The sequence below is a fragment of the Lepisosteus oculatus genome, chromosome 4, assembly GCF_040954835.1.
Source record: "Lepisosteus oculatus isolate fLepOcu1 chromosome 4, fLepOcu1.hap2, whole genome shotgun sequence".
NCBI classification, from domain to species: Eukaryota; Metazoa; Chordata; class Actinopteri; order Semionotiformes; family Lepisosteidae; genus Lepisosteus; species Lepisosteus oculatus.
Window position 1 is genome coordinate 65,875,384 of NC_090699.1, and position 25,550 is coordinate 65,900,933.

The 25,550-nt window shown below is 57.8% G+C and overlaps 1 protein-coding gene across 2 annotated transcripts; it reads left to right on the forward strand.

Annotated features, from left to right (window-relative positions):
• The first annotated feature begins 3,973 nt into the window (after positions 1–3,973).
• On the forward strand, positions 3,974–23,624 carry twf2 (twinfilin-2). Of its 2 annotated transcripts, XM_069189612.1 has the most exons (9): positions 3,974–4,213; positions 10,226–10,303; positions 16,613–16,791; positions 17,540–17,635; positions 18,538–18,642; positions 19,969–20,094; positions 20,272–20,422; positions 20,841–20,962; positions 21,061–23,624. In XM_069189612.1, the coding sequence occupies exons 1-9, from the start codon at positions 4,189–4,191 to the stop codon at positions 21,226–21,228; spliced, it is 1,050 nt and encodes a 349-aa protein (XP_069045713.1). In that variant the 5' UTR covers positions 3,974–4,188; the 3' UTR covers positions 21,229–23,624. The 2 variants fall into 2 exon arrangements, with proteins under 2 accessions (XP_069045713.1, XP_069045714.1); XM_069189613.1 differs by lacking the exon at positions 3,974–4,213 and having other exon boundaries at positions 9,967–10,303.
• The last annotated feature ends 1,926 nt before the right edge of the window (positions 23,625–25,550 follow it).

Sequence of the window (25,550 nt, forward strand, 5' to 3'; positions counted from 1 at the left end):
AAAATATTTTTAACAACCACTATTGACATTCCTTGTATGTAACTTGAAGGTAATAAAATTCTTTTATAGATGTTGTGGTTGAAATTCTTTTGGTTGGGTATTTTTTCTGTAGGTACTGGCCACAGCTTTGTGGATTTACTGAGTCCCTCTATGGTGAAAGAACGGTGCAGCATTTGAACACTAGGGGGTCTGCTAGTGTGTTTTCGTGCCCTGTGTGCAGAATGTATCCCTATTGTTTGGGAGATCAGTTCCTGTTACTCTAGTAAGGAAATTACTATTATGTCCTATTTTACATAAGATTAAGAGGACTTTTTTCTGGGCAGGTTGTTAGTAACTTTTACAGAGAAGTGTATCAGGCACCCAAAGATATGTTCACCATCACCTTTCCACAGCGTGGCCACCCAGCTTTAGTGTCTTGTGGGAGGGAAACATTAATTTTTAGCAACTTTTTATCCATATATCTAAGGTCAAGGTGGCTTGGAGTCTGACTCGGCAGAAACAATGCATTGCTGCCACCAAGGAATAAAAAATCCTTTTTCTTATCTCGTAATTATGACAAAGTTATCTTGTGATTACGAGATGGTGAGATAAGTTATCTCGTAATTATGAGATGGTAATTCCTGTGTACTTTAAGTGATCATGCAGTGGCACAATTGTCATATAAGTTGCTCAGGGGACCAACGGAGTAGGATTCCTCTGCTGGCCGCGGGATACGAACTGGCAACCTTCCGGCCACAGAGCCTCCGCACTGCCCTGTAATACCAATATCGCTACTGTATGTGCGGTCTTACAGATTTAAGCAGTGGAACTGATTGCACGTGTAACTGTTCATAACAGATCCATCATTGCCTTGATCGCCATGTCCCACAAAACTGGTCCTCATGCTTATAATGATTATGTTGATATTTCGTTATGACTGAATCCCCGTGAAAAGTAAATCCGTACAAATTCTGCAGCGCTGGACATCGATCATTAAACCGAAAGTGCCAGCCAAGCTCATGGTAGCTTCTAGATGTGTTCAGTGCGCAACATAACCGGTTGAACATACCCTGAAGTAATTATTGCCGTCTCGTAATTAAGAGATGGTCTGTTATCTCATAGTTACAAGATCAGAGGGCGGTTTTTCTTTTTCCCTTGCTGGCAGCAATGTGCTTCCATAGGAACGCACCGTGTAGAGGGGAGAGTGCAGTTTATCTTGCCGGCATGTCAGGTCTTTGGCAGTTAATGCAAGTGCCTGGAAAAATGGGAACATGGAGAGGGAGAACATGCAAACTCCAGAGAGAAGGCCTCTTTGTTCCTAGGTTTGGAACTGAACACACGACAGGAGCTGAGGGGCACCAGTGCTCGTTTGGCAAAATACAGCTGCGTTTAAGCAGACCACGTGGAAGTAAAAGACAGCGCAACCCTTGGAAGATTTTAGCGAATAAGTCTTTTCACATTTAATTGTATCGGCTTGCGTTGTCCTGTTCGTACTGCACCAAGGAGTCGTGGGTATGGCTCTGCACTTCCGCTTGGGCATGGCTCTGCACTTCAGCGTGGGCCTGCTGTAGATCATGATGTATTCTGAAACTGCAGCCAGGCAGTAATGCAGGGGGCTGCTGCCCACACTGAGGGCAAAAGATTGTGCTCATTTATAACATGCAGGCTTGGTATATGCAACTCTACTCTGTGGGCTCCCTAACACTCTTCTCATTAAACTGCAACATGTCCGAATCTCTGCAGTAGGACTACTAACTCACACCAGTCCATGGCAACATACCACTACATTTAAGTCTCCACACTGGTTGCCTATAAAGTCACACCCACCTGCAGGCTCTGCTTCTCTGAGGCTGGTCCTTTGCTCGCTGTTCCCAGGACAAGGGGTGACCGTGCCGTTTCTCTCGCTGCCCCACTGCTGTGGAAAGCCCTTCCTCTGACTTGGAGAAAAATCCTCTGACTCAAATAGACTTAAAACTCACTGTTTTACGAGGGCCTGTCTGTATGAACCTCTACGTTCTTGTTTAATTTTTTCTCATACTTGTTATTGTACTGTTTTGTCTTTTTCTCCAGGACTATGTGCAGCATCCCTGTGTTTGTAAAGTTGCTTTATACATTAAGTGGTTATTGCAGGGCTCTGTATACGCACACACAAAAGCAGTAGTGATGCCCGTTTTCCAGTACGTCTCTAAAGCACGAAGCAGGTTCTCGTTAGTGTAATTAGAGAGGCAGCCTGTCACCTGCACTGCCAGTGAGCCTGGTGTGATCTCATCCTGGAGGCTCTCATCTATAATTCACACAGAACTGCTTGGGTGCTTGTGGCTATGAATTACGGGCAGGGTTTCACAGGCTCATTGTGGCACAGGAGTGTGTGTGTGTGTGCATGTAAAAAGTTTAAAGTCTTAGAACGTGGATAAATCCCACTCAGGCTGGAACAGTCTGGCCTTCCTGCAGTCCCTCCATCATTCAACAAGTGCAGCAGTTTGACCTGTGTGCATTGGAGCTGTTGGTGCAGAATGGCCTCTGTGCGTCTCCCAGGTGGGGCTACTGGTGCAGAATGGCCTCTGTGCGTCTCCCAGGTGGGGCTACTGGTGCAGAATGGCCTCTGTGCGTCTCCCAGGAGGGGCTGCTGGTGCAGAATGGTCCCTGTGTGTCTCCCAGGTGGGGCTGCTGGTGCAGAATGGCCTCTGTGTGTCTCCCAGGTGGGGCTGCTGGTGCAGAATGGTCCCTGTGCGTCTCCCAGGAGGGGCTGCTGGTGCAGAATGGTCCCTGTGTGTCTCCCAGGTGGGGCTGCTGGTGCAGAATGGCCTCTGTGTGTCTCCCAGGTGGGGGTGCTGGTGCAGAATGGACTCTGTGTGTCTCCCAGGTGGGGCTGCTGGTGCAGAATGGCCTCTGTGTGTCTCCCAGGTGGGGGTGCTGGTGCAGAATGGCCTCTGTGTGTCTCCCAGGTGGGGCTGCTGGTGCAGAATGGCCTCTGTGTGTCTCCCAGGTGGGGCTGCTGGTGCAGAATGGTCCCTGTGTGTCTCCCAGGTGGGGCTGCTGGTGCAGAATGGCCTCTGTGTGTCTCCCAGGTGGGGGTGCTGGTGCAGAATGGACTCTGTGTGTCTCCCAGGTGGGGCTGCTGGTGCAGAATGGCCTCTGTGTGTCTCCCAGGTGGGGCTGCTGGTGCAGAATGGCCTCTGTGTGTCTCCCAGGTGGGGCTGCTGGTGCAGAATGGCCTCTGTGCGTCTCCCAGGTGGGGCTGCTGGTGCAGAATGGTCCCTGTGCGTTTACTGGGGGGGGTAAAGTGGGTCTCCTCCTGTATGTAAAACACTTCAAGATCTCGTGGGATGAAAGGCACTATATAAACTCAATGAATTATTTAAATCTGTTCCACCTGCATTCAGCTATTTTGGGGTAGGAGGTGGCTGTAAGGTGACTTACAGGACCTCGATCTTCCTGAAAGACGGGGCCCGACAGGTATCGGTGATTCCCCGGGGACACAAATAACGAGTCAGTGTCTGAACCAGAACCAGGGCCAGAACTGGGACCCTCCTAGCAACAAAGCCCAAACCAGGGACCTCGAACCCTGGTCTGGGAGAGGACGCAGTCACCCCTGCAGAGCCCAGACCCCTGCAGCTCAGGGGTGCGAAGGTTCATACCTCAGCCTTACTGCTCCGGGGTTCCGGGTCTGAGCCTGACTCCTGCCTGTCTGTGTGTTTTCCGCGTGTTTCTAACCCACTATTACAAACTAAACCCTTCAAGGTACAGCTGGGTACGTGTACGAGGAAGAACAGTTCAGTATTGTTCATCCTGGGTAAGGATATAGTATTTTAAGCCATTTTCCACACAGGAACATTAACGGAGCAGTCAAGCGTCCTGTATTTTTTAAAAATAAACTTGCTATTGAGTCCTGATTTTAAATGTTCGAGTATACCTCAGCCCTTGCAAACGAACGCGCGGCTCTGATCCGGCCCGGCCACGCTCGGCGGCGGGGGGATGACGTCACGGACCCGGAAGTGGGGCTGGGCCGCGCCGCTTCCTCTCCTGCAGCGCAGCAGCGGGAGGAGGAGGAGGGGCAGGAGGAAGAGGCTGAGTGGCTGATAGAGGGAAGAGAGGAGGGAGGGAGCGAAAAGAACGGGAAAAGGGTAGAAAAGCACGGCTCGGAGCCCCTCCAGACTTTCCAGCGCTGCCGACGCGTACGGTCGCCCCACATTTGGCGGAGAGGCAGACATGTCGCATCAGACAGGAATTCACGGTAAGGGCTGAGCGAGCAGCTGCAGCGCTGCGGTCTGTGTGTCTGTCCGACCATCCTCGCTGTCATCGCTTTCAGCCGCTGCGCTGCGGCAGCGCGGAGCCGTGCAGCTCACGGAGTCGGCTCTGCGGCGGCAGCCGCGCCACGACGGGCCGGAATTTCTCGGGGGCACCGATCAGGTGTAGGGGTCCTCCTGCTTCCTTCCTTTTTTTGGGGGGGGGGGGTCACGGCCGAGCCGAACCAGCACTCGCCGGAAGCCAGGAGGTCGCTCCCCCAGCCTGTGCTCGTGGGGCTCGGGGGTGCAGGGGGTCCCGGGCTCGCGGCGCTTGCGGGTTTTGGCAGCGCGCCGGCGGGTCAGGCTCGCCCCGCTCGGCTGCAGGACCCAGCGGCGTGTTCTGGTCCAGGTGAAACGCAGCCGTTTTCACTGCATGCCTGAATGTGCAGGTGTTGCACATTCCCGCTGGGATGTCTTTGCAATTTCCTGGCACTGGGAGTCCGGCGTGCTTCCCAGTGTTACAGGTGTGGACTCCTCCAGGCCGAGTCCTGACTCTCTGTCCTAACCTCCGGTTCGGCTGTGAGTCCTGGGCTGGATCTTTCGAGCCCTCCACGCAATCGTGGGATGGACGCACTGGTTCGGACAGGCACTTTCTCTAGCCTTGACCCAATGGGTGAACTCATTGGATCCATATAGCGCCTTTCATCCCAAAGGCTCCTACAGCACTTGACACACATTCGCCCTCCCGCACCCACACCTGGGTGACGCCCAGCAGGTCAGGGGGTGGGGAGAGAAACTGCTGCACCAGCTGGATTGAGGGGGACAGTCCAGGCTCTGGGGTTCCACACCCCTGGCCTAAAGACGGGCTTGATGGGATCTCGCAGATGAACACAGGGGAGCCACTCAGACCCCCCAGCCCAGCCCTGAAGGTTTTATAGGCAACAATGAAACTGTCCACTTCCGAAGCCAAATTTACAGACTCTTGGGGGCCACAAAGATGCAGGCGGGCCACAGGGAGGCAGGAGGTTTGGGGTCCAGCGTAAGCCTGACTGGCCTGGGGCTCTTCGAGATTGGGGCTGGAGACCCCCGGGCTGTAGCTGTGATAACACTGCTGAGCTGCAGAGAGCTGGGGACCCTGGGGGGGGGGGTGGTGAGGCTCACTGAGACAAGCGGACACGCTGCCTGGTTTTTCCCACTCTGTGGGTGTGAGCAGGACACGTCTCTGCCCCGGAGGTGTGCTGCTCGCAGTCTGTCATTGAAAGGCTAAATTAAGACGCAGGCGCCTTCCGTTTTACGCTGAGGGTGGTCATTAGGAGAGCCTTTTCTGTGCTGGAAGTCACTGCCAGAATAAATCATCTGCCCAGCGGAAGGGTGCCCTCAGCCATGGCGCCAGGCTGGGGCGCCTCAGTCCCCGCAGTGCTGGTGTTTCAGCGGGTGATAAACCGGGGTATCCGCTGCAGCAACAGGGCAGCTTGTTCCCTACCCCCACCACACCCGGTGTAAAGAGGTGCAGTTGTACAGTGAATGCACTTTCCTGTATTGTCCTGTGCCCTTTGGACAGTGTTTCACTGACGAAGGCCTCAGGGTGGACTTGGTCAGGATCTCTGGGGGTCTCCAAGACTGGAAGGCGAGGTCCCCAGCAGCCTCCTCTGGTCACGGCTGACGAACTTCAGTTCTGTTCGGGTGCGAGAGTAGGACAGTCCTGAGTGCAGGGGTGTATAGCACCTTCCAGAAGTGGAGGGACAGTGAAGTCTAGACTTCAATGAGTTTGATTTTCTAATACTTTCTCCTGGGGGAAAAACCTGACTGATGAGGACAACTCCTGTGTGTTTTATTTTTAGTGAAGTAGATTATGTGCTGCTCTTCCCCACGATGGGTCAATTCAACGATTAAACTGAAAGTTTTGCATGCCTTTATTTGGAAGGAGAAAAGTATTGAGGCGGTTGTCTGACAGGCGTCTCCTGTTGATCAGGTGTTCGTTGTGATGAGACTCCTAGAGGAGCTGTGAGCACACCCAGACTTCGAGTGCAGTGTGTGGACTCCAAAGACAACACTGCAACCAGACTCTATTCTAAATGAGGTCTCACTGGTACAATGTACACTTTCAACACAACACCTCTTGAAAAGATCATTGTTCCTTTGAGCTTTTTCCTTCCTGATCTGGTTCTTGTGTCGCTTGGGGTTTTAGGCTGCCTGATGTAAAAAAAATCTGTGACTGTGAAGCATTTGAACTTTGCTCAAGATAGCAAGGGTGACCACTTAACCGAAATGTGGGTTTTGAAAAAAACAACAGGAGAAAATTAAAATTAGCATCATGCTGGACTGAAGCAGTCCTGTGGTTACACCTTAGAGTAGTCACACTGAGCAGATCAGTGTGTTGCATTTATTTTCTCTGCGCACTGCAGATCAGTGCTCAGTGTGCCTCCCGCACTGTGCACTGCAGATCAGTGCGCAGTGTGCCTCCCGCACTGTGCACTGCAGATCAGTGCGCAGTGTGTCTCTCAATTCAATTCAATTCAATTCAAGGTGCTTTATTAACATGACCGATGGGTACAATCAGTGTTGCCAAAGCAAATGAAAGTAATGATATTTACCTCTCTCTTTGCACTGCAGATCAGCGAGCAGTGTGTCTTTCTCTCTCTCTGTGCACTGCAGACCAGCGAGCAGTGTGTCTCTCTCTCTCTGTGCACTGCAGACCAGCGAGCAGTGTGTGTCTCTCCCTCACTGTGCACTGCAGACCAGCGAGCAGTGTGTGTCTCTCCCTCACTGTGCACTGCAGACCAGCGAGCAGTGTGTCTCTCTCTCTCTGTGCACTGCAGACCAGCGAGCAGTGTGTCTCTCTCTCTCTGTGCACTGCAGACCAGCGAGCAGTGTGTGTCTCTCCCTCACTGTGCACTGCAGACCAGCGAGCAGTGTGTGTCTCTCCCTCACTGTGCACTGCAGACCAGCGAGCAGTGTGTCTCTCCCTCACTGTGCACTGCAGACCAGCGAGCAGTGTGTGTCTCTCCCTCACTGTGCACTGCAGACCAGCGAGCAGTGTGTCTCTCTCTCTCTGTGCACTGCAGACCAGCGAGCAGTGTGTGTCTCTCTCTCTCTGTGCACTGCAGACCAGCGAGCAGTGTGTGTCTCTCTCTCTCTGTGCACTGCAGACCAGCGAGCAGTGTGTGTCTCTCTCTCTCTGTGCACTGCAGACCAGCGAGCAGTGTGTCTCTCTCTCTCTGTGCACTGCAGACCAGCGAGCAGTGTGTGTCTCTCTCTCTCTGTGCACTGCAGACCAGCGAGCAGTGTGTCTCTCTCTCTCTGTGCACTGCAGACCAGCGAGCAGTGTGTGTCTCTCTCTCTCTGTGCACTGCAGACCAGCGAGCAGTGTGTCTCTCCCTCACTGTGCACTGCAGACCAGCGAGCAGTGTGTGTCTCTCCCTCACTGTGCACTGCAGACCAGCGAGCAGTGTGTCTCTCTCTGTGCACTGTTTGCTGTGTGTCATTCTCCTGTTCCCTAGCACTCTGATCCATGCCACATTTTACCAGCCGCCGGGCTCTTGCACAACTTTTACTGGTGAGGCAAAATCGCAGTGCAGAGAAGCCCCTGTCGTTGTGAAACAGCAGGAGGTGTTGAGCTCTTCCACTGTGCCTCTGGTGTGAACGCCAGCCTTCAGTGTGACCACCTGCGTCAGGCCCTGCGTGGTGTCTGAAGCCAGGGCGCTGCTGTGCTGATGTCTGCTGACCGCACTGTGAAACCTGTTTCACTGGGGCTGCTCATTTTGTAGCGGCAGCGCTCGTCCCAGCTGGCGCAGTGAAAACCCCAGACCGCTCCCTCCCACAGTTTAGTCGACACTCTCCGAACGCCCGGAGTGAAGGCTCCTGTCTCCGAGCCTGCAGTGTTTTTCTACGAGGCAGATTCCCTGGACCTGCCTCCCTGTGCTGCTGCTGCTGCTAACTGGGCCCCGTCAGCGCGCGGCTCAGCCGCTGCCATTGTGAACAACAGGCTGCTCGTTATCTCCAGAGCCTTATATGGAGGTCTGCCAGGGCCCGCCGTGTCCGTCAGACTCTCAGAAACTGGAAGGCGGATAAATGGATCCACCCCCTCCCCTCCCCCCCCCCCCCCCCCCGTGGTGACCAGACCTTGCTGCTTCTGCTTTTCTCCGGTCGGAACGCTCCGACGCTCGCGGGACCTGCTCCCTGTCCGCGCACTCACACCGAAACCAGGAAGCTGCCATGGCCTCTCCTCCCTGTGCGCTCTGCGGAGGCCCGGTTCCTCTTCATCTCCTTCCCCTCGTCTTCAGGCAGCGGGGGGAGAGGCGGTGTGGGGCTGAAATCCGAGATCCCGTTGTTGGGAACTCGGGGGCCGGAGCAGGCTCTGGAGTAAACGTCCTCCCCGCTGGGCGATCGCGATGACCGAACGGCCGAGTATCACCTTCCGCTGCAGAAAACGTCTTGATCGGGGGATCTGTGTGCATGCTTGTGTCTCGCACCTTCAGAACAGGTGATGCAAGGGAGGGCTTCTTCTAGCGCTGAGAATAGCAAGTACAGGCGACTCTGGACAGCCCTGAAGGCAAATGGGGTCGGTTCTGGGGCTCGTGGGGCCTCTGTGGTCCGAGAGGAGCCCCCAGATGTGGCTGCTCCGAGTGGGGCTTGTGGGCCTGTGAAGGGCTCAGGTGGCGCGCGGCGCATGCGAGCAGGTGAGCTTTTCACCGGGACGTGTTACAAGCCCCGAGTACACGCGCTGACACCTCTCTCTGCGTCATCTCGAGGAAAGAACAGACTGTCAGTCCGGGAGAGAGCTCGCGTGCTTCCCTCCCCATGAATGATGCAGGATGCCCAGGCGCTGGGGTCATGCTACACGCGTGATCGGAGGAGGGTGCTGGGAGAACAGTAACACAAACGGCTCGAGTGCCAGCGAGGACCAGCGGGCAGAGCGCTGGGTCAGAAAGAGCTCTGCAGCAGGGAGGGAGGCCTCAGGTCCTGCAGGGCTCACCCTGTGCCGTCATGTGTCTGCAGGAGCCTGAGAGCTCTGTGGACCACAGGAGCTATTTCTCTCTCCATATCTGTGTGTGCATTTGTGTGTGTGTGTGTCTATATATATATGTGTGTGTGTGTGTGTGTTTGTATATATATTCACATGCTTATTAAAATGAACCAAACTTCCTGACTCTTGAGAGCTGCTCTCAGTACAAGAGTTTATGCTTCCTGACCAAGTCCACCCTGAGGCCTTCCTCAGTGAAACACAAACCAAAGGGCACAGGACAATACAGGAAAGTGCATTCACTGTACAACTGCACCTCTTTACACCTCTTGAGCTGGGTGCTGGCTGTCCTGGGTATTTGGGGTCCTGGGTATTTCGGGTGCTGTGTGTCTGGGGTCCTGTACAGGCTCAGGGGTGCACCGAGTGGATGGAGAGTGAGAAGGGGGGAGAACAGAGAAGCAGGAGGGAGGAGAGATGGGGGCAAGACATGTGACTTCCCAACAGGACAGCGGTGAGGGAGGTTCGCTCTGGTGTGGAGCGTGGGGCTGGGGGTCAGGGGTCAGGGGTCAGGGGTCAGCTGCGCAGGCTGGAGGATCAAGGCAGGAAGCACGGGGAGGGTGCTGACGGCACCCCTGTGCCCTAAGCCCCACCTCCCCACCCACCCTCCTCCCCCTCCCTGCTGTCATCCGAAGCAGGCCGGTGGCAGGCTAAATTTGGGAGGCTGTGATGAGAGCCAGAGGGATCGGATTCCTGTGCCCGGGATCACATGGTGCTGGCCTATTTATTCCGCGCGGCTCCGCGCTCCAAGTCTAGACCAGCCCTGTGCCGAGAGCGAGCTCTTTTTTCCGGGCTCTTTTCCGAGCGAGAGGAGGATTTACGGGCTCAGCCTCGAGCGGGGCAGAGGGGGGGAGACCTCGGTGCAGACTGTGGCTCTGCCCTTGGAGGATCGATTCCTTCTCCCGCTGGACCCCCGTTTCGCCTTCTGCATTGTGACGGAGAGGAGGGGTGCAGGCCAGAAGCGGGGTGCAGACAGTCACGATGTTTCTCGTCCTCGCAGCCACCCCGGAGCTGAGGGAGTTCTTCGCCAAGGCGCGCAGCGGCTCCGTCCGGCTCATCAAGGTGGTCATCGTGGACGGTGAGTCTCGGGGCGCCGCGGGGGGCGCTGGGGGTTGGGGGGGGGGCTACATAACCAGCTCAAAAACACAAGCGCAAAGAAAGTCAAACTGAAACCACATCTCTCACTTGGTATCGCTGCGTAACTGTATTCCTGCCTCCATCTCGGGCGAGAGCTGTGCTGGGCTGAGGTCCGAGTCTTTACTGGGCCCCAGTTCTACGCGGCGCGTTCCTCCCCTCCGCTGGTGCGCTGGCCTCTCGGTCCTGCCCGCTGTGTGTGTCTGGGCCCGGTCTGTTGGGGGGCGCGGATCGCAGGAGCAGCCGGAGGAGGGGCAGGTGTGGGACGAGCTCGCTCCTGGACCAGCCTGCGTGTCGTTCCTGGTTCGCTGGAAGACAGCCTCACGCGAGGCCGCGAGACGGAGATGACGACGAGGGGACGGGGATGACGACGAGGGGACGGAGATGACGACGAGGGGACGGAGATGATGCGATGAGCAAGGTCGGCAGCGGAGCTCACGAGGGCAGGATCCCAGGAGGGCCCCCCCACAGAGCAGCACTGGGGGCGCCGCTGGGCGAGACGGTGGTGTGCAGCTGTCCCGCGGGTGGCTCCTGCGCTGATGCAGCACGCTGCAGACCCCCCCGCGCGTCCCCGCCGATGAGCGCTGCCCAGGCTGACCCCGCCGGGAGTCAGGGCGCGACTTCGCTTCGGCCATAACCACCGCGTGCTGTTCCCATGGAGACAGACCCAGCGCCCCGGGACACTGGCCTGGACAGCGGCAGCAGCCCAGAGGGATACAGGGTGTCCAGAACTCTCTCTGTGAGGCTCGTGGCTGCTCCGGACCGGACACAAGGACAACCTCTTTTCTGGGAGGAGGGGGGGCGCTGGGGGAATTTGGGACAGCCCGTGCCTCAAGTCGGCACTGTTTTCCCTGAGTGCCCGGGCCTCTGCTGAGGATCCTTTCCGTCTCGTGACCTCTGGAATACCGCTGTTTCGTAAGGAGGGGAATCCTGTTTCCTTTCGGCTGCGGAGAGCAGAGTGTTTACTGCAGCGGCTGCGGCCGTTTGTCCGTGCGGAGTCTCCGGGCGGAAAGAGAACAGCCGAGGTGAGCCGCGCTGTGGGCATCCGCTCCCCATTGGCTGCCGCCGGGGCTCATGTGACCTCCGGCCGGGGCGACACATGCTTGACTATAAACACTGACGGTGCTGTCGGCATCGCGCCCCCCCCCCGGTTCAGCAGGGACACCACGTGCGGCCCCGGTCCGCCGTAATGAAATGATTCATGACCCCGCGCTGCAGAAATATTTCTCTACCGTAATCACAGGATCTCGGGGGGAATCGGGTTTCTGGAGCTGTAAATGAAGTGATGAAGCTGGTCACGGTTGTGGGGGCTGCCCTCGGGGGGGAGCTGCTTTAGTGTGTCTTTGTAAATATTCGCTGGCCGTCGGTGGCAGTTGAGGAAAACTGGTTATACGATTTTGTTCTGTTGGTTTTGGGTAAAAAAAGGTGTTCTTTTTTTAGGGGCTGTGCTGGGCATTTTTTTTTTTGATAAACGCACCAGGACAGGCCTGACAGCAGTTTTAGTTTCAGTTCTGTGTTTCAATCTGCAGTTTAAAGGGACAGACGACTGAAACAGAGGCTCGAGTCTTGGAACTGTCCAGCCTGCGGGCGGGCCGCCGCACGCCCTGTGACTCGCGGGGCGTGATCGGAGTTTGAGCCGGAGAGCGGAGACCCAGGGCCCCGGAGCACACCTCCCTGGCCGTCCTGATGTGCCCGTGCACCAGCCAGGAGCTGAGGCGGATGCCTTTGTATGGGGCTCCGGGAGGGCGGGCGGACGGGGGGGGGCAGCGCGCGGGAACGCTCGCCTGGGGCGGACGAGGACACGTGCGCTGGCGTGCGGCGTGTGCGCGGGGGCGCGTGCGCGGGGGCGGCTGTGGGCTTGCGCGGCTCGGTCCCGGTGGGGTGGGCGGCCAGCGGAAAGTATGCGCCGAGCTGGATGGAATGCAGGGCACTCAGAATAGCAGCGGTGTGCTGAGCGGGCGGCAGGCGGCACGGCGCTCTGCGGGGAAGCCCCCCTCTGTGCTGCCCAAGGGCACTGGGACAGTCGGAGCCCAGGGAGTCCGAGCGCAGTGCTGACTGCACAGCCTCACTCGGGACTGTCACACTGTGTGCAGGGCTGCAGTGTGTTCAGCAGCTCAGGGTCAGAGTGCTGGGCTGCAGTGTGTTCAGCAGCTCAGGGTCAAGAGTGCAGGGCTGCAGTGTGTTCAGCAGCTCAGGGTCAGAGTGCAGGGCTGCAGTGTGTTCAGCAGCTCAGGGTCAGAGTGCAGGGCTGCAGTGTGTTCAGCAGCTCAGGGTCAGAGTGCAGGGCTGCAGTGTGTTCAGTAGTTCAGTGTCAGAGTGCAGAATTGCAGTGTGTTCAGTAGTTCAGTGTCAGAGTGCAGGGCTGCAGTGTGTTCAGTGGATCGCTATCAGAATGCCGGGCTGCAGTGTGTTCAGTGCCCCAGGGTCAGGGTGCTGGGCCACAGTGGATGAGGCACTGGAGTTTTTTTTTTGATTAACTTCAAAGGGTTACAGATAGTCTCCTCTGTTCAAGACTAAAGAGACTTTGTTCCCGTGTGCAGTCAGGTCTTAATGCATTTCCCCAGCAGCTAGTATTCCCCGCCGGGGGAAATGCCGAGGTTCTGTGCACAGAAAGCTCTCACTCCTGCGTGGCCCCTTCCTGCGCTCGCCCAGGTGGTCTCCACGAGGCCCGGCGCGGCGACGCTGTGATCGCTGCTGCCCATGGGTGATGAGCTCATCCCGGGCCCAGCGGTGTGCGTTTCAGTCACCCTCCCTGCGCTGAAATCGATCACGCCGCCGAGAGCCGGGCTGTAACCTGCTACCTGAAACGCTAGACGGACCCTCTCGTGGACAGGAAGGAAGGGAGACGGGGGGGAGCGCTGGGGCGGGGCGGAGGGTCGCCCCCTGGGTTCTGCGGGTTCTGTCGCAGCAGGAGCAGCTCGGGCCTGTCCCAGGCGAGTCGATCATCGATCGTATCGGTGGCCTGCGTGTGCAGCACCTGTCCTGTGTTGGCAGCGAGAACATCCTCCTCACCATCATCAGGAGGAAGGTACCGGACTGCAGGAAACGGCCAGCGAGGGTGACTTGGGACAGCGGGTGGTGTTGATTTCTCACGTACATGAAAACATGATTGTGTTTACAAACACCCAGCCTGTTTGGCAGTGAGCAGCCAGCTGACCTGAGGATCTCATCCGGATGTTCAGACTGATACCCTGGCTTCTCTTACAACACAACACGGCTGGGCAGCTTGTTCCACACCCCCACAAAACCTCTGTGTAAAGTGCCCCTCGTTCTGCACTTCCCCGTAGTTTCCTCTAGTTTGTATTTCCCTCCAGCTGGGTGGACTTTGAGGATTTGTAATCCTTGGGTCGGTCCAGAGTTTGCCCTCATCAGTAGGAGTGGGAGCAGTACTGGGTTTGTGCACTGGGCTCGTCTGAGCTCACTCGGAGTACTCTGCACAGCTGGGGACACAGCGCTATGAAGTGGACACTGTGGAAGAAGTGGAGGCTACAAACGTTCGTCTGCGTTTCAGCTCCCAGGCTCGCGATACTAGCGAGCTCTGAGCAGCTCTGTTCTGCCCAACCCCTGGTTTCTGGGACCAGACTGTGGAACCCGCTCAGAGTGTGGTGTTGGGTGGGCTGCCACAGAACCCCCAGATAGCTGCTCGATGATCTGAGGTCTTGGAAGGACCCATGTGCCCCCGCTGGGAGCACTGTGTTCACGAGGGTCTCTGTGGGCTGGGGATGTGTGAGGTCCCAGTGTCCCGGTGTCCCAGTGAAGCTCTCCTCTCCCAGTGCTCCGGCCAGGAATGGTGCACCAGGGAGTCACGGTGTCCTGGACAGAGCTGGGGAGCTGGCAGAGTGTGACATTCCTCCCCGCGGGAGAAATCCAGTAAAAATATCCCCCCCGGATAATATCTGCGTCTGCGTGAGGTGCGCTGTGCTCACTGACGAGGAATAGAACAGCAGTCAGAGTCCTGCGGGACAGAAAGTCCATATCCACACGCTCCCTGGGAAAACACCGGGCAGGGAGAGCAGCTCGGACCTGGCGTGGCTGGCGTGGCGTGGGGTGTGCTGACACCTGGGACAGCACCACGCCAGCCGGGTGAGCAACGCGAGCGGGGTGCCAGGGGGGGCGTGTGTGAGACCGGGGGGGTCTCCGCTAGCCCGTCACCAGCGCGGCTACCATCCCACTGGGTCTCCACAGGGTGGACATCCGGGGACTGCCCGGGCCGGGAGTGCGGCGGGGGTCTCGACCGGGGCTCGCTGCGCTCGGTCTCGCCCGCGTGGTGATGCTGGGAAGGATCCCGTGCACATCGGCAGCGTCCGCGTGTCTCCTAGGAACCGCCTGACCGCTCTGAGTGTCGCGTGTCGCGTGTCGCGTGTCGCGTGTCGCGTGTCGCGTGTCGCGTGTCGCGTGTCGCGTGTCGCGTGTCGCGTGTCGCGTGTCGCGTGTCGCGTGTCGCGTGTCGCGTGTCGCGTTGTAGCCACCAAGTCCGTGATCCCGCCGGCTTCGGCACCAGGCGCCCCGTTCCTCCTCTTGGTGAGTGAGCACACAGACCCCTGCTTCCAAACCAGAGCCGTTAGGAGAAACAGGCTTGGTGATGGCAGGCCCGGCCCGGCCCGGCCCACAGCTCCTGGATGAGCAGCTGGGGCAGGACGGCTGGGCTCCTCTGATGACAGCCGGGCTGGTGGATCAGCGCTTCGACCCCATGAATAATTCAGCAGGCCCGCAGGGGGCTGTCATGCAAGCCGGGCGTGTGGACGGGACAGGAGCCCGAGAAGGAAACCGGATCGGGGACACCCGAGAAGAGGGAGTCCTGTTGCGTCTCCTCCGTCAGCCGCGACGCGTTCCCTTCCTGCCCCCCCCGGGCTGCGGGTTCGAATCCCAGCTGAGACTCCGCACCCTTGAGCAAAGAGCTTCACCTGGATTATTCCACCCAGCTGTATCAACGGGTACAGACGTGCGTCTCGCTGAATAAAAGAGTCACTTAGAAATGACTGTAAAATGTATCTTCTGGATCTGAACGATCTTAATTGGCTGCTGGATTCATTGCTAACAGCTGTGTAGGTGCTGACAGGTGTGTGGTGTCTGTAGTGCTGTGGTTCTGCAGAAGCGGGTGTATCACATCCCTGGACTGGCCTGAGCTCTCCTAGTGTTAACGCCAGCATTCCCAGGTGATTAACTGGGCTGATTCGGACCTTTTCCGCGTTCCAGTGGGGTACCCCAGAGATCTGGCTGGCTCGCATCACCCCAGTCTTGCAGTGAAACGTCAGTTTCCTTTAAAAGCATCCTTGTCTCACAACCGAGGGGTCAGTGACTGTCTGCGACTGTCCTTCTCCTGTGAGCTGATCCGCTGAAGGTTTATTCGAAAGAGCCGACGAGATTTTCTGTAAGCGCTGGCCGAGTGTTGGAACAAGAGACTGTCCGAGGGTGATGAGCCCCACACATGTCCGTCTCCGAGCTGGGGGTGGGAGGGGTGTCGCTGGACTCAGGGTGGGGGAGGGCCAGGTGCTGTCGCTCAGATGTAGGGCCAGGGGAGACTGGGCAGAGTAACAGGAGAGAGAGATTGCTACCAAAATGTTACTCCTCTTTTGTAATCACAGTCTGACTGCTCCGTACACTGCAATTTGAACAGAAACATCTGACCTGTAGAGAGAGAGGAAGGACACAGTCTGTGTGTTTCTAGTATCTCCTTTCTTCCAGTGTCTGGTGTGTCTCCTCTCTCCCAGCACGTGTCTTCTGTATTTCGGTGTGTCTCCTCTCTCCCAGCATGCGTCTCAGTGTATTTCCTTTCTCCCAGTGTGTGTTTGTGCGGGTCTCCTCTCTCTCGGTGTGTTTGTGCGGGTCTCCTCTCTCCCAGTGTTTCTCCTCTCTCCCAGTGTGTTTGTGCGGGTCTCCTCTCTCCCAGCGTGTATCTGGGTGGGTCTCCTCTCTCCCAGTGTGTGTTTGTGCGGGTCTCCTCTCTCCCAGTGTGTGTTTGCGTGGGTCTCCTCTCTCCCGGTGTGTCTCCTCTCTCTCGGTGTGTTTGTGCGGGTCTCCTCTCTCCCAGCGTGTCTCTCGGTGTGTCTCCTCTCTCCCGGTGTGTCTCCTCTCTCCCAGTGTGTGTTTGTGTGGGTCTCCTCTCTCCCAGTGTGTGTTTGTGCGGGTCTCCTCTCTCCCAGCGTGTATCTCGGTGGGTCTCCTCTCTCCCAGTGTGTGTTTATGTGGGTCTCCTCTCTCCCAGTGTGTCTCCTCTCTCCAGCGTGCGGTCTAAGCGTGTCTTGCTCTGCAGAGCAGCTGGTGCTGGGCGCGTCCCGCGAGCCGGCGCGGAGCTGGGACCACGACTACGACGCCTTCGTGCTGCCGCTGCTGGACGCGCAGGAGCCCTGCTACGTCCTGTACCGCCTGGACTCCCAGAACGCCCAGGGCTACGAGTGGCTCTTCCTCTCCTGGTCACCTGACCTCTCAGCGGTACGGGCCCGTCGGGGGGGTGCTGGTCCTGGTCACTCCCAGCCACTGTGGTCAGGCCCTTTCTGGCAGCGTGGAGAGGGGAGCAGGGCAGGCAGGGCGGCGGCCTGCAGGGACTCCTCGGTCCCTCCTGTCGATTCCTCTTCCGCTCCCCCGTGTTCCTCACGGGACACATCCCTGTGTGGAGGGTCCGGTTCCGGATGTGGTCCGGAGAGCTTCGCACACGCCCCGGTCACACACCAGAGGCGGCTGCTCGTCCTCTCTAGCTCGTTAGGCTGCTGGTAACTAATTAACCCCAGCGCCTCATCCAGCTGTTTTCCTGGAAAAGAACGTGGTATCGGCTTCGACAGCCTGACCCACACTCCCACAACTCTCTGCGTAAAGCCCTGCTTCCTGCTTTCAGTGTGAAAATTCCCCTTCAATTGCTTAAAATGAAGCTGAAGGTTTTAGTTGTGAATGGGGTTGTACTTGGGTGGGGGGAACAGTCAGCTTTTTCCCCCCAGCAGCAATTCCTCACAGACGTTCAGGTGATCAACAAACAGCTGGTTGAGGTGAGGGGAGTCTGAGCTGTGCCCGTGCCTGTGCCCTGTGGTGGGGTGCACTCCTGCCTTGCTGGGCCTCTGTGAGAGCAGACAGGTGATCTGGCCAAACCGGCAGGTCTTTCTGGAGGGCCTTTGGCGACCTCTAGTGGCCCCTGCTGTCTCTACAGCCCCGGTGCTGAGCGTTCCCTGGTCCGTCCCCTCTCCTGCAGGTGCGCCAGAAGATGCTGTACGCTGCGACCCGCGCGACCGTGAAGAAGGAGTTCGGAGGAGGGCACATCAAGGATGAGATGTTCGGCACCGTGCAGGTACCACCGGCAGGCGGCTTCTGATAATAATCGCTTACACCTCTAGCACCTCTAGCGCCCTTCTGGACACCCCACTCACAGCGCTTTACAGGTCATGGGGATCCCCTCCAACTCCACCAGTGTGCAGCCCCACCAGGATGATGCTCCAGTCCGCCCCCCACACACCAGCTCTCAGTGGGGAGGAGAGCAGAGGGAGCCAGTTCAGAGAGGGGGGTTATTAGGAGGCCATGACTGGTAAAGGCCAGGGGGAGATTTGGCCAGGACACTGGGGTTACACCCCTACTCTTTTCGAGAAGCGCCCTGGGATTTTTAATGACCACAAAGAGTCAGGACTTCGGTTTTACACGTGTGTGCTCCTTCGTCCTTCTCACCCGAAGGACAGCGCATTTTTACAGTTAAGTCCCCGTTGCTGTACTGAGGCATTAGGACCCACACAGCCCACAGGGTGAGAGCGCCCCCTGCTGGCCCCACTGACACCTCTTCCAGCAGCAGCCTCAGTTTTCCCAGGAGTCTCCCCTCCAGGTACTGGCCAGGCTCACTTGTGCTGGGCTTCAGTGGGCGGCCAGCTGGGAGCTGCAGGGGGATTGATATATCTGCGCCACAGAGCCCCTTGTGACCAGAATCCATCCGGTCACGTCAGGCCACTTGTTAGACAACTTGGCACAAAACGACTGAGTTGGCAGACCCAGGGTTGGCACAGACTCGCGGGAACGCTGGGTGGGCAGGGTCCCACTGTGACACTGCTGGCTCTCCCGGACAGCTCGCTCGGGACAGGCGCGTGGCTCTTCGGTCGCAGGCCGTGGAAGGCACAGCAAAGATGCATTGCAGCCGCTTGCTGCAGTGTTGCGCCCTGTGGACAGCCGGACCCTACAGCACTAACTTCCCCTTTCCTGTCCCCGCAGGAAGACATCTGCTTCCAGGGGTACCTGCGTCACATGACCTCCTGCTCCGCCCCCGCGCCCCTCACAGCCGCCGAACAGGAGCTGCAGCAAATCAAGATCAACGAGGTGAGCGCGGGGGCGGGCCTTCCGCAGAGACGGGCCCGCCTGGCCCTGGATCACAGGGCCCGTCACAAGCACGGCTACCAGAGCGAGAGGGGGTCAGAGTCCAGTACCCGTGTCAGCCAGGGGTTCAGGAGCGTGGTGGCGCGCTCACATGCCCCACGTTGTAGACGCAGCCTGAAGGCCGCGGGAAGGGCCGTATCTTAGCGAGAGTTCGGCGCGCGTCAGTGCGGTACTGAGTAATTTACCTCTTCCCTCTCCTGCCTCTGCTGCTGCTCCAGGACAGGGTGGTTCGGGTAAGTGTGTGTGTGTGTGTGTGTGTGTGTGTACCTGCTTGTTCCCTTGCCTGAAAGCCCTGTGGGGCTGGAGATCTGGAGGCTCGGGGGTGTCTGCGGTGTCCCTGCGTGCTCTGCGCCTGGCTCGGGCTGTAAGGTTCGGCGCCGCAGCTCTCGTTTGACCCGCTGTGGGGGAAGCCGGGACTCCCTGTCTTCCTGAAGCGCAGTGGCGGGGTCCCGCCCCCCCCCCCAGCCCCAGGCGCCGGGTCGTGAACGTCACGTGACCTCGCGGGGGCGGGAGCACGGAGTGTCCGCCGGCTCGTCTGCGGAGCTCCGTCTGGTCGGGCGTGTTGGCTGCTGTTGCACCTCAGGGGTCAGTCTCTGTGTTTCTGTCTCCCGTGCGCTTCGCCCCAGGAGGAGCGGCGCAGGGCTGGGGTCAGCGGCGGCCGCAGGAAGGTGCGTTCGTCCGACCTCCCCCTCACCCTGTCCTGATCTCCTCCTCCTCCTCCTCCTCTCTGTGCCCTTCCTCTCCTGTGGCTCGGTGTGGGGTGGAGTGTGCGTGTGTGTCGCTTGCTTGCCTCCTGGGCTCTGATCTCTGACCTGCTGGGCTCCAGGCCTCCTGTGTCCGAGGCCTCTGCCCACCTTCTCCCTGCTCCTACAGGGAGCCTCAGACACCTGGTATTGCAGGAAACCCTGCGCTGGACAGGAGCTGAGTTACTGGTCCTCCGGCGTTCTCGGGATCGTTAAGTCCTGGTATTTCAGCTCCTGATTTGTGATGTTTCGTTTTCCTCATATCGAAGATGTTCCCGTGCTCGAGTCGTCCGGGCGAGAGCTGGTGAGGTACTGTAGGTCCTGCCGAAACGAGGGAGTTCTGCTTTTCTGGATTTCTTCTCTGCTAGGAGTGGCAGACGAATTCATGATGAAACTGGCAGTGTAGGAGAGTCGTGGGTTGTAGACGGGGTGCTCCTGGAGGGGGGGGGGGGATCTCTTCTTGTTTTACTGAGCCGGAGCCCCTGCCCTGCCCAGATCAGAACCATCTCTCTGTCTCCCCCTGCAGGTGAAGACGGAGATCAGCGTGGAGAGCAAGCACCAGACCCTGCAGGGCCTGGCCTTCCCCCTGCAGAAGGAGGCCCAGCAGGCCCTGCTGCAGCTCCGCCAGAGGAAGATCAACTACGTCCAGCTGGTGAGAAGCCGAGCTGCCACTTGCTGCCACAGGGGGGCGCTAATGTGCACGGAGAGCCGCTGCGCCTGTGAAGATTTCTAACGCACGAGGGTGTTTGGTGTGCGTGCTGTCCGCGTGTGCTCTGTGCCAGTGTGTGTGCGTGCGTGCCCACGTGTGTAACTCGCCCCTCTCTCCCAGCGGCTGGACACGGAGAGGGAGACAATCGAGCTGGTCCACACCAACCCCACGGAGATCGGGGAGCTGCCGCGCCGTATCCCGAAGGACACGCCTCGCTACCACTTCTTCCTGTACCGACACTCCCACGAGGGAGACCACCTGGAGTCTGTGGGTGAGGATCCCTACTCCCCCTGCTCTCTGTCTGTGTGATCGTCTCCCTCCACTCCCTCTTCTTCAGTTCCTCCTTCTCTCTAACACCCCCTCTCGTGGTCCACATTCCTCCTAGCCCCTCCTTTCTTCTCTCTAGCCCCTCCCACCTCCTCTAGCCCCTTCCTCCTGTGATCTGCCTTCCTCCTAGCCACTCCCACCCATGTCCAGCCACTCCCACCTACTCTGTAGCCCCTCCCTTAAGTGACATGCCTCCCTCCTAGCCCCTCCCACCTCCTCTCTAGTCCCTCCCCCTGTGGCCTGCCTGCCTCCTAGTCCCTCCCTCCCCCTAGCCCCTCCCTCCTTCCACTCTCCCCTCCCTGCTCCTCCCCCCTCTGCCCGGCCACTCACCAGCCCTGCCCGCCCCTCCTGTCTCTCTGCAGTCTTCATCTACTCCATGCCCGGCTACAGCTGCAGCATCAAGGAGCGGATGCTGTACTCCAGCTGCAAGAGCCGCCTGCTGGACGAGGTGGAGCAGGACCTTCAGCTGGAGATCGCCAAAAAGGTAACCGCGGCAACCGCCTCCCCCGTCACCGGAGTACCGCTGGGTCACACACTGGGGACCCCAGTGTGTGACTGTCCTCTGTCTGCCCCCCCTCCCAGATGGAGATCGACAGCGGGGAGGAGCTGACGGCGGACTTCCTGTACGAGGAGGTGCACCCCAAGCAGCACGCCTTCAAGCAGGCCTTCGCCAAGCCGCGCGGCCCGGCGGGGAAGAGGGGGATGAAGCGCCTCATCAGGGGCCCCGGGGAGAACGGGGAGGACAGCTAGAGGGGGGCGGGGGTCGGACTGTTTCCACGGCAGCCAAGCCGGGGGCACCCTCACCCCCCAGTGCTCGTCTGCGTCCTGTTTCTGCTTGGCTCTCTCTGTCTCTCGCTCTTGCTCGCTCGCCCTGCGCCCGGCCCCCCCGCCTGTCCCTCTCCCGGCCCGCTGCTCTCAGGAGGACGGAGAAGGGAAACGCGCCCCCCTTTTCCTGCGCCCCTCTCCCGCGCCTCCTGTGCCGGCGCCCTTCTCCCCCGGCCCGGTTTCCGCGGCGAGGTCCTGTGCCGCCCCCGGACACCCCCCCGAGCCGCGGGAGAGAGCGCCCGTCCGTGGGGCGCGCCCGAGTCGCGCAGCGCTGGCGGAGCGGTGCTCTCGGCGGCTCCCTGCACCCCTGCGCCCCTCTTTCCACAGCAGCGCGCCCACACACCAGAGCTTGCGTTTTAGGGCCGGAGGGTTGAGTCTTGGCTGTGGCTGATCGTCTGGAGCGGCGCCGGTCTTCGTCTTCGTCAGGCGCTTCTGAGCGGCTCGTGCGACAGTCCTGTGCTCTCGGCCGAGGCCACACTGCTGCGCGCGGTCCAGCTCCTGGGGGGATCTGGGGGCTCACTGGGGCCGTTAATCCAAGGCAGGGGTACACTCTTCCTGGAGGAGCTCTCGGTTCTCCTTGTGGAACACTGCTTCCAGAAAGATTCTGCTTCTGTTGATCAACTTTTTTTTTTTTAAACGCGTTTTTGTTTTAGGGTGATTTTTTTTTTATTATTATTATTATTATTATTCTTTTGTCTAGTCCAGCTGCTGTTAACTGACCCTGCTACTCCCGCCAGTGGGAATTTCAGGACACCGGAGACGGGGGGAGGGCAGTTCTGTGGCATCAGCTCAATGAGGGATATTGCAGTTATTAGATCTTCACTTTATGAAAGGGAAATGAATCATCTTTAAAATGTGACACCGGGGTCTCCGAGCTGCAGGGCTGGTGGGCAGGTCTTGGATCTGTTCAGATCCACCTTCTGTGTGGCGTTTGCATGGCTGTAGCCTCCAGTTTCTTCCCACCTCTGGGAGATGTGCTGGCTCAGGCAGAGGGCTCCTCGGTCTGCAGGTTCCGCTGGGATGGGCTCAGGAGTGCTGTACCTTCTTTTGGGAAGACACCGATTCCTGGTGTGTGGGTTCTGGAGACCTCAGAGCTAGACTGCATTCACAAATTTTGTTTTTAGTTGTTTTTTTTTTCCTCTGCCAATTTCCAAGCATCTTGATGAAAGGTTTCCTGTTTTTTTTTTTTGAAAGTCATTGTTTCACAATCGGGGTCTTTCAAACGAAATGCAACTCACTGTGAACTGTGGTTTTTTAAAAAAACGGGGAATTGGGAGTAGTTGAAATTATTGCACCATCGTGTTTCTCAAGGCTCCCCGCTGCAGCCTCGTGCACACCCCCGGGGGGACAGGGGCCTCGTGCTCCTCCTGGCCTGTCCAGTAATCCAGCGCACAACTCGCATCCCGCAGTGAGCAGGGATGGACAGCTGTGCACGGCTGGATCGGTAGGATTTGGGATGCTGGCGGCATTTCCCAGTACTCTAGTGGGGATGCCGGGCTCTCCTGCCGCCCTGGGGGGGTGTGTGTGCTGGGGTCAGGGTCGGGGCTCCCAATGAGCCAGCTGATCTCATTTACTGGCTGAACTGGCTGATCCCTTTTCAAGACTGGGACCTGCCGGTTTAAAACTGACGGGAAGCCAATCCGAGCGTGATCCCCACTGTTTAAAACTCCGCGGATCGTCCGCTCCGAGCTCCGCAGTGCAGACCGGGGCAACGGGCTCATGGCAAAGGAGTGTGCTGCCGAAGAGCACGGCGCCCCCTGCAGGGAACCCACCTCACACACACACACACACACACACAGGCGCCCCCTGTTGTTCTCACCCAGACGTCACGAGAGCTGGTGGAGCAGCAGCTGTCTTCGTGTGGGACTCCTGCTCCCTGCTCCCCGGCCCAACACAGCCACACACGGACCCCCTGGTCTTCGCTCTTCACCAGCTGAGGAAGACGGGAGTCGAAGTCTTAACTGCGGTTTCTTTTCTTTTCCTCTCTTGGTCGGTCTGTTCTGTCTCCGTTGTTGCCGGGTGGAGGGGCTGCTGCTGCAGGTGTTCATTCCAGTTCGGCTCCTAACAAGCCAGCACAGCTCACATACTGGCTGAACTGGCTGTTCAGGTGCTGCTGGTTGAGAGGCCTGTGCAAGCCGCAGGAGTGCGCCCCTGTCCTGTCTCCCACAGCGTTCCCCAGTCCACATGGGCTTCCTGTGCGTGTCGTGTGTGAAGACACAGCCCGCCCCAGTCCCCCTCTTCACCCCTCCATCTGCAGCCCTCACCGAGTCTGTCAATCATGGCAGGACGAATTCTCTTCCAAATAAAATATTTTTTCTGTATGTTTGTTTGGAGTATTTTCTGTTTGCTGAAAGTGAGACGTGGTGTTGGCTACAGCCCTGGGGTGAGTTTAAGTCTGTGTCCCTGTGTCTTGTGCCAAGTGGTCAGATAAGGAATCTTTAAGATCTGTTTTTTTATTCAATTAGTCAAGTCAGTTGAGAACAATATGAACTCGGCCAGAAAGACGATTAGCTGATCAGCGCCTCATCGACGGGGTGGGACCACAGCTGGACGCTGAGACAGGCTTTGCACCAGATTCCAGGTGCTGTCTGGGGCGGTTCTGTCCTGTTCCTCTCGTACAGCCGGGTCGGCGCCGTCTCTGGGCCCCGGAGGCCCCTAGCTGTCCCAGTTCACCCCACAGGTGTGCAGCGGAGCACAGGTCTGGCTGGGAAGACATCCTGCCCGCAGCTGTGGGGAAACTGGAACGTTGTCAAATCGAGATGGTAGGCCAGTCTGGCGCTGGCAGCTGGACCAGTGTCGCTCCGTGGAGTCGGGCTGTAGTGACTGGACACTCGGTGCCCTCCACTGAGCAGTCTGCAGGTGCACCACACTCGCCCATGTCTGTCTTTTCGACACACAAAAGTATGGATTTTATTATTTTTTTTGCTGAATTGCTGAAGAAGACCTGGCTTCACTGCTGGGGAGTCTAGCTGCAGTGGTGTATGAGGGGGGGTATTGTGGGGTCGTGTCTGTGCTTTCCTTCCCAGATTTCCCGCGGCCGTGATGTTGAACATGGGGTCAGCAGACGAGAGCCTGGTCTCGGAAGAGCAGGCGAGACGCGTTACGTGGAAACCACTTGGTAGGCACTTTGGGGACCTCTAGTGGCGGGCCGGGTATACTGCACCCGGGCGTTCAGACACGCAGGACAGTGCTGGTCTCTTAACGACGTTCACACAGAAAACAGAGTGAAGTTTGTTTTGGGGCCGAGTATGTCAGCAATCTCACACCCAGTTCCGGGAGTCATGATGTATTCGGGATTTTGTTCCAACCTGCTTGTTAAATAAACACTTCACCTTAATAACTTTCTAAATTAGACATGCTGTGCCTACACACACCCTACACGCCCTTTCCAAAGTAACACATTTTCAATTTTTTAATTACCTTTCAGAATGTTTGAGAATTTTAATTTTTTTCCCCTTGGGGAGGCAGAGTATTACAGTGTGTTAATAAAAGTAAAATACATTCTGATTTAACGCATCTTGATTTCAGGCTGTTAGGCCTGTACTGTGTTACTCTGGAAGGGTGATATAGACTTCCTGTAGGCTCTGTACTAGATTTGTCTTAAAGCCTTTTACAGTTGATTACAAAGACAGGTCACACCAGCACAGGCACAGTGATCTACAAATCACCTCTGGACCTGGGTAGAGATGTCACAGTTCTGCAGATAATTACTGGTGATGGGGACACTAGACTGTAAAAAAGACCTGACGTAAAACCGAGGGCCTGACTCTCTGTGGTCATTAAAAACCCCAGGGTGTTTCTCGAAAAGAGTAGGGGTGTAATCCCAGTGTCCTGGCCAAATTTCCCATTGGCCCTTACCAGTCATGGCCTCCTAATAACCCCCCTCTCTGAACTGGCTTCATCCCTCTGCTCTCCTCCCCACTGAGAGCTGGTGTGTGTGAGAGGACTGGAGCATCATCCAGGTGGGGCTGCACACTGGTGTGGGTGGAGGGGATCCTGTTCCCTGTCCAGCGCTGTGAGTGGGGTGTCCAGAAAGGCACTATAGAGGTGTGAGGTCCCAGGTCCAGATGCTCCTGCTTGGACATCGGGGACAGTAGCTCAGCTTTCCAATGTCCGAGCTGCCCCTCGCTGATCTCAGGAGCGGGACTGAACGGGGAATGTGGGCGGGAAACCCGATCGCCTGCCCTGCAGCTCCGGAACCAGAACTTGCTCAGACGCCGGCGCTTCCAATCCGCCCCGCTGCAGTT

Bases quoted from the DNA above. Each gene is read 5' to 3' on its own strand.
- twf2 (XM_069189612.1), top strand. From the start codon at position 4,189: ATGTCGCATCAGACAGGAATTCACG. The intron at 4,214-10,225 runs GTAAGGGCTGAG...TCGTCCTCGCAG, and splicing joins GCATCAGACAGGAATTCACG to CCACCCCGGAGCTGAGGGAG. The intron at 20,423-20,840 runs GTGAGGATCCCT...GTCTCTCTGCAG, and splicing joins AGACCACCTGGAGTCTGTGG to TCTTCATCTACTCCATGCCC.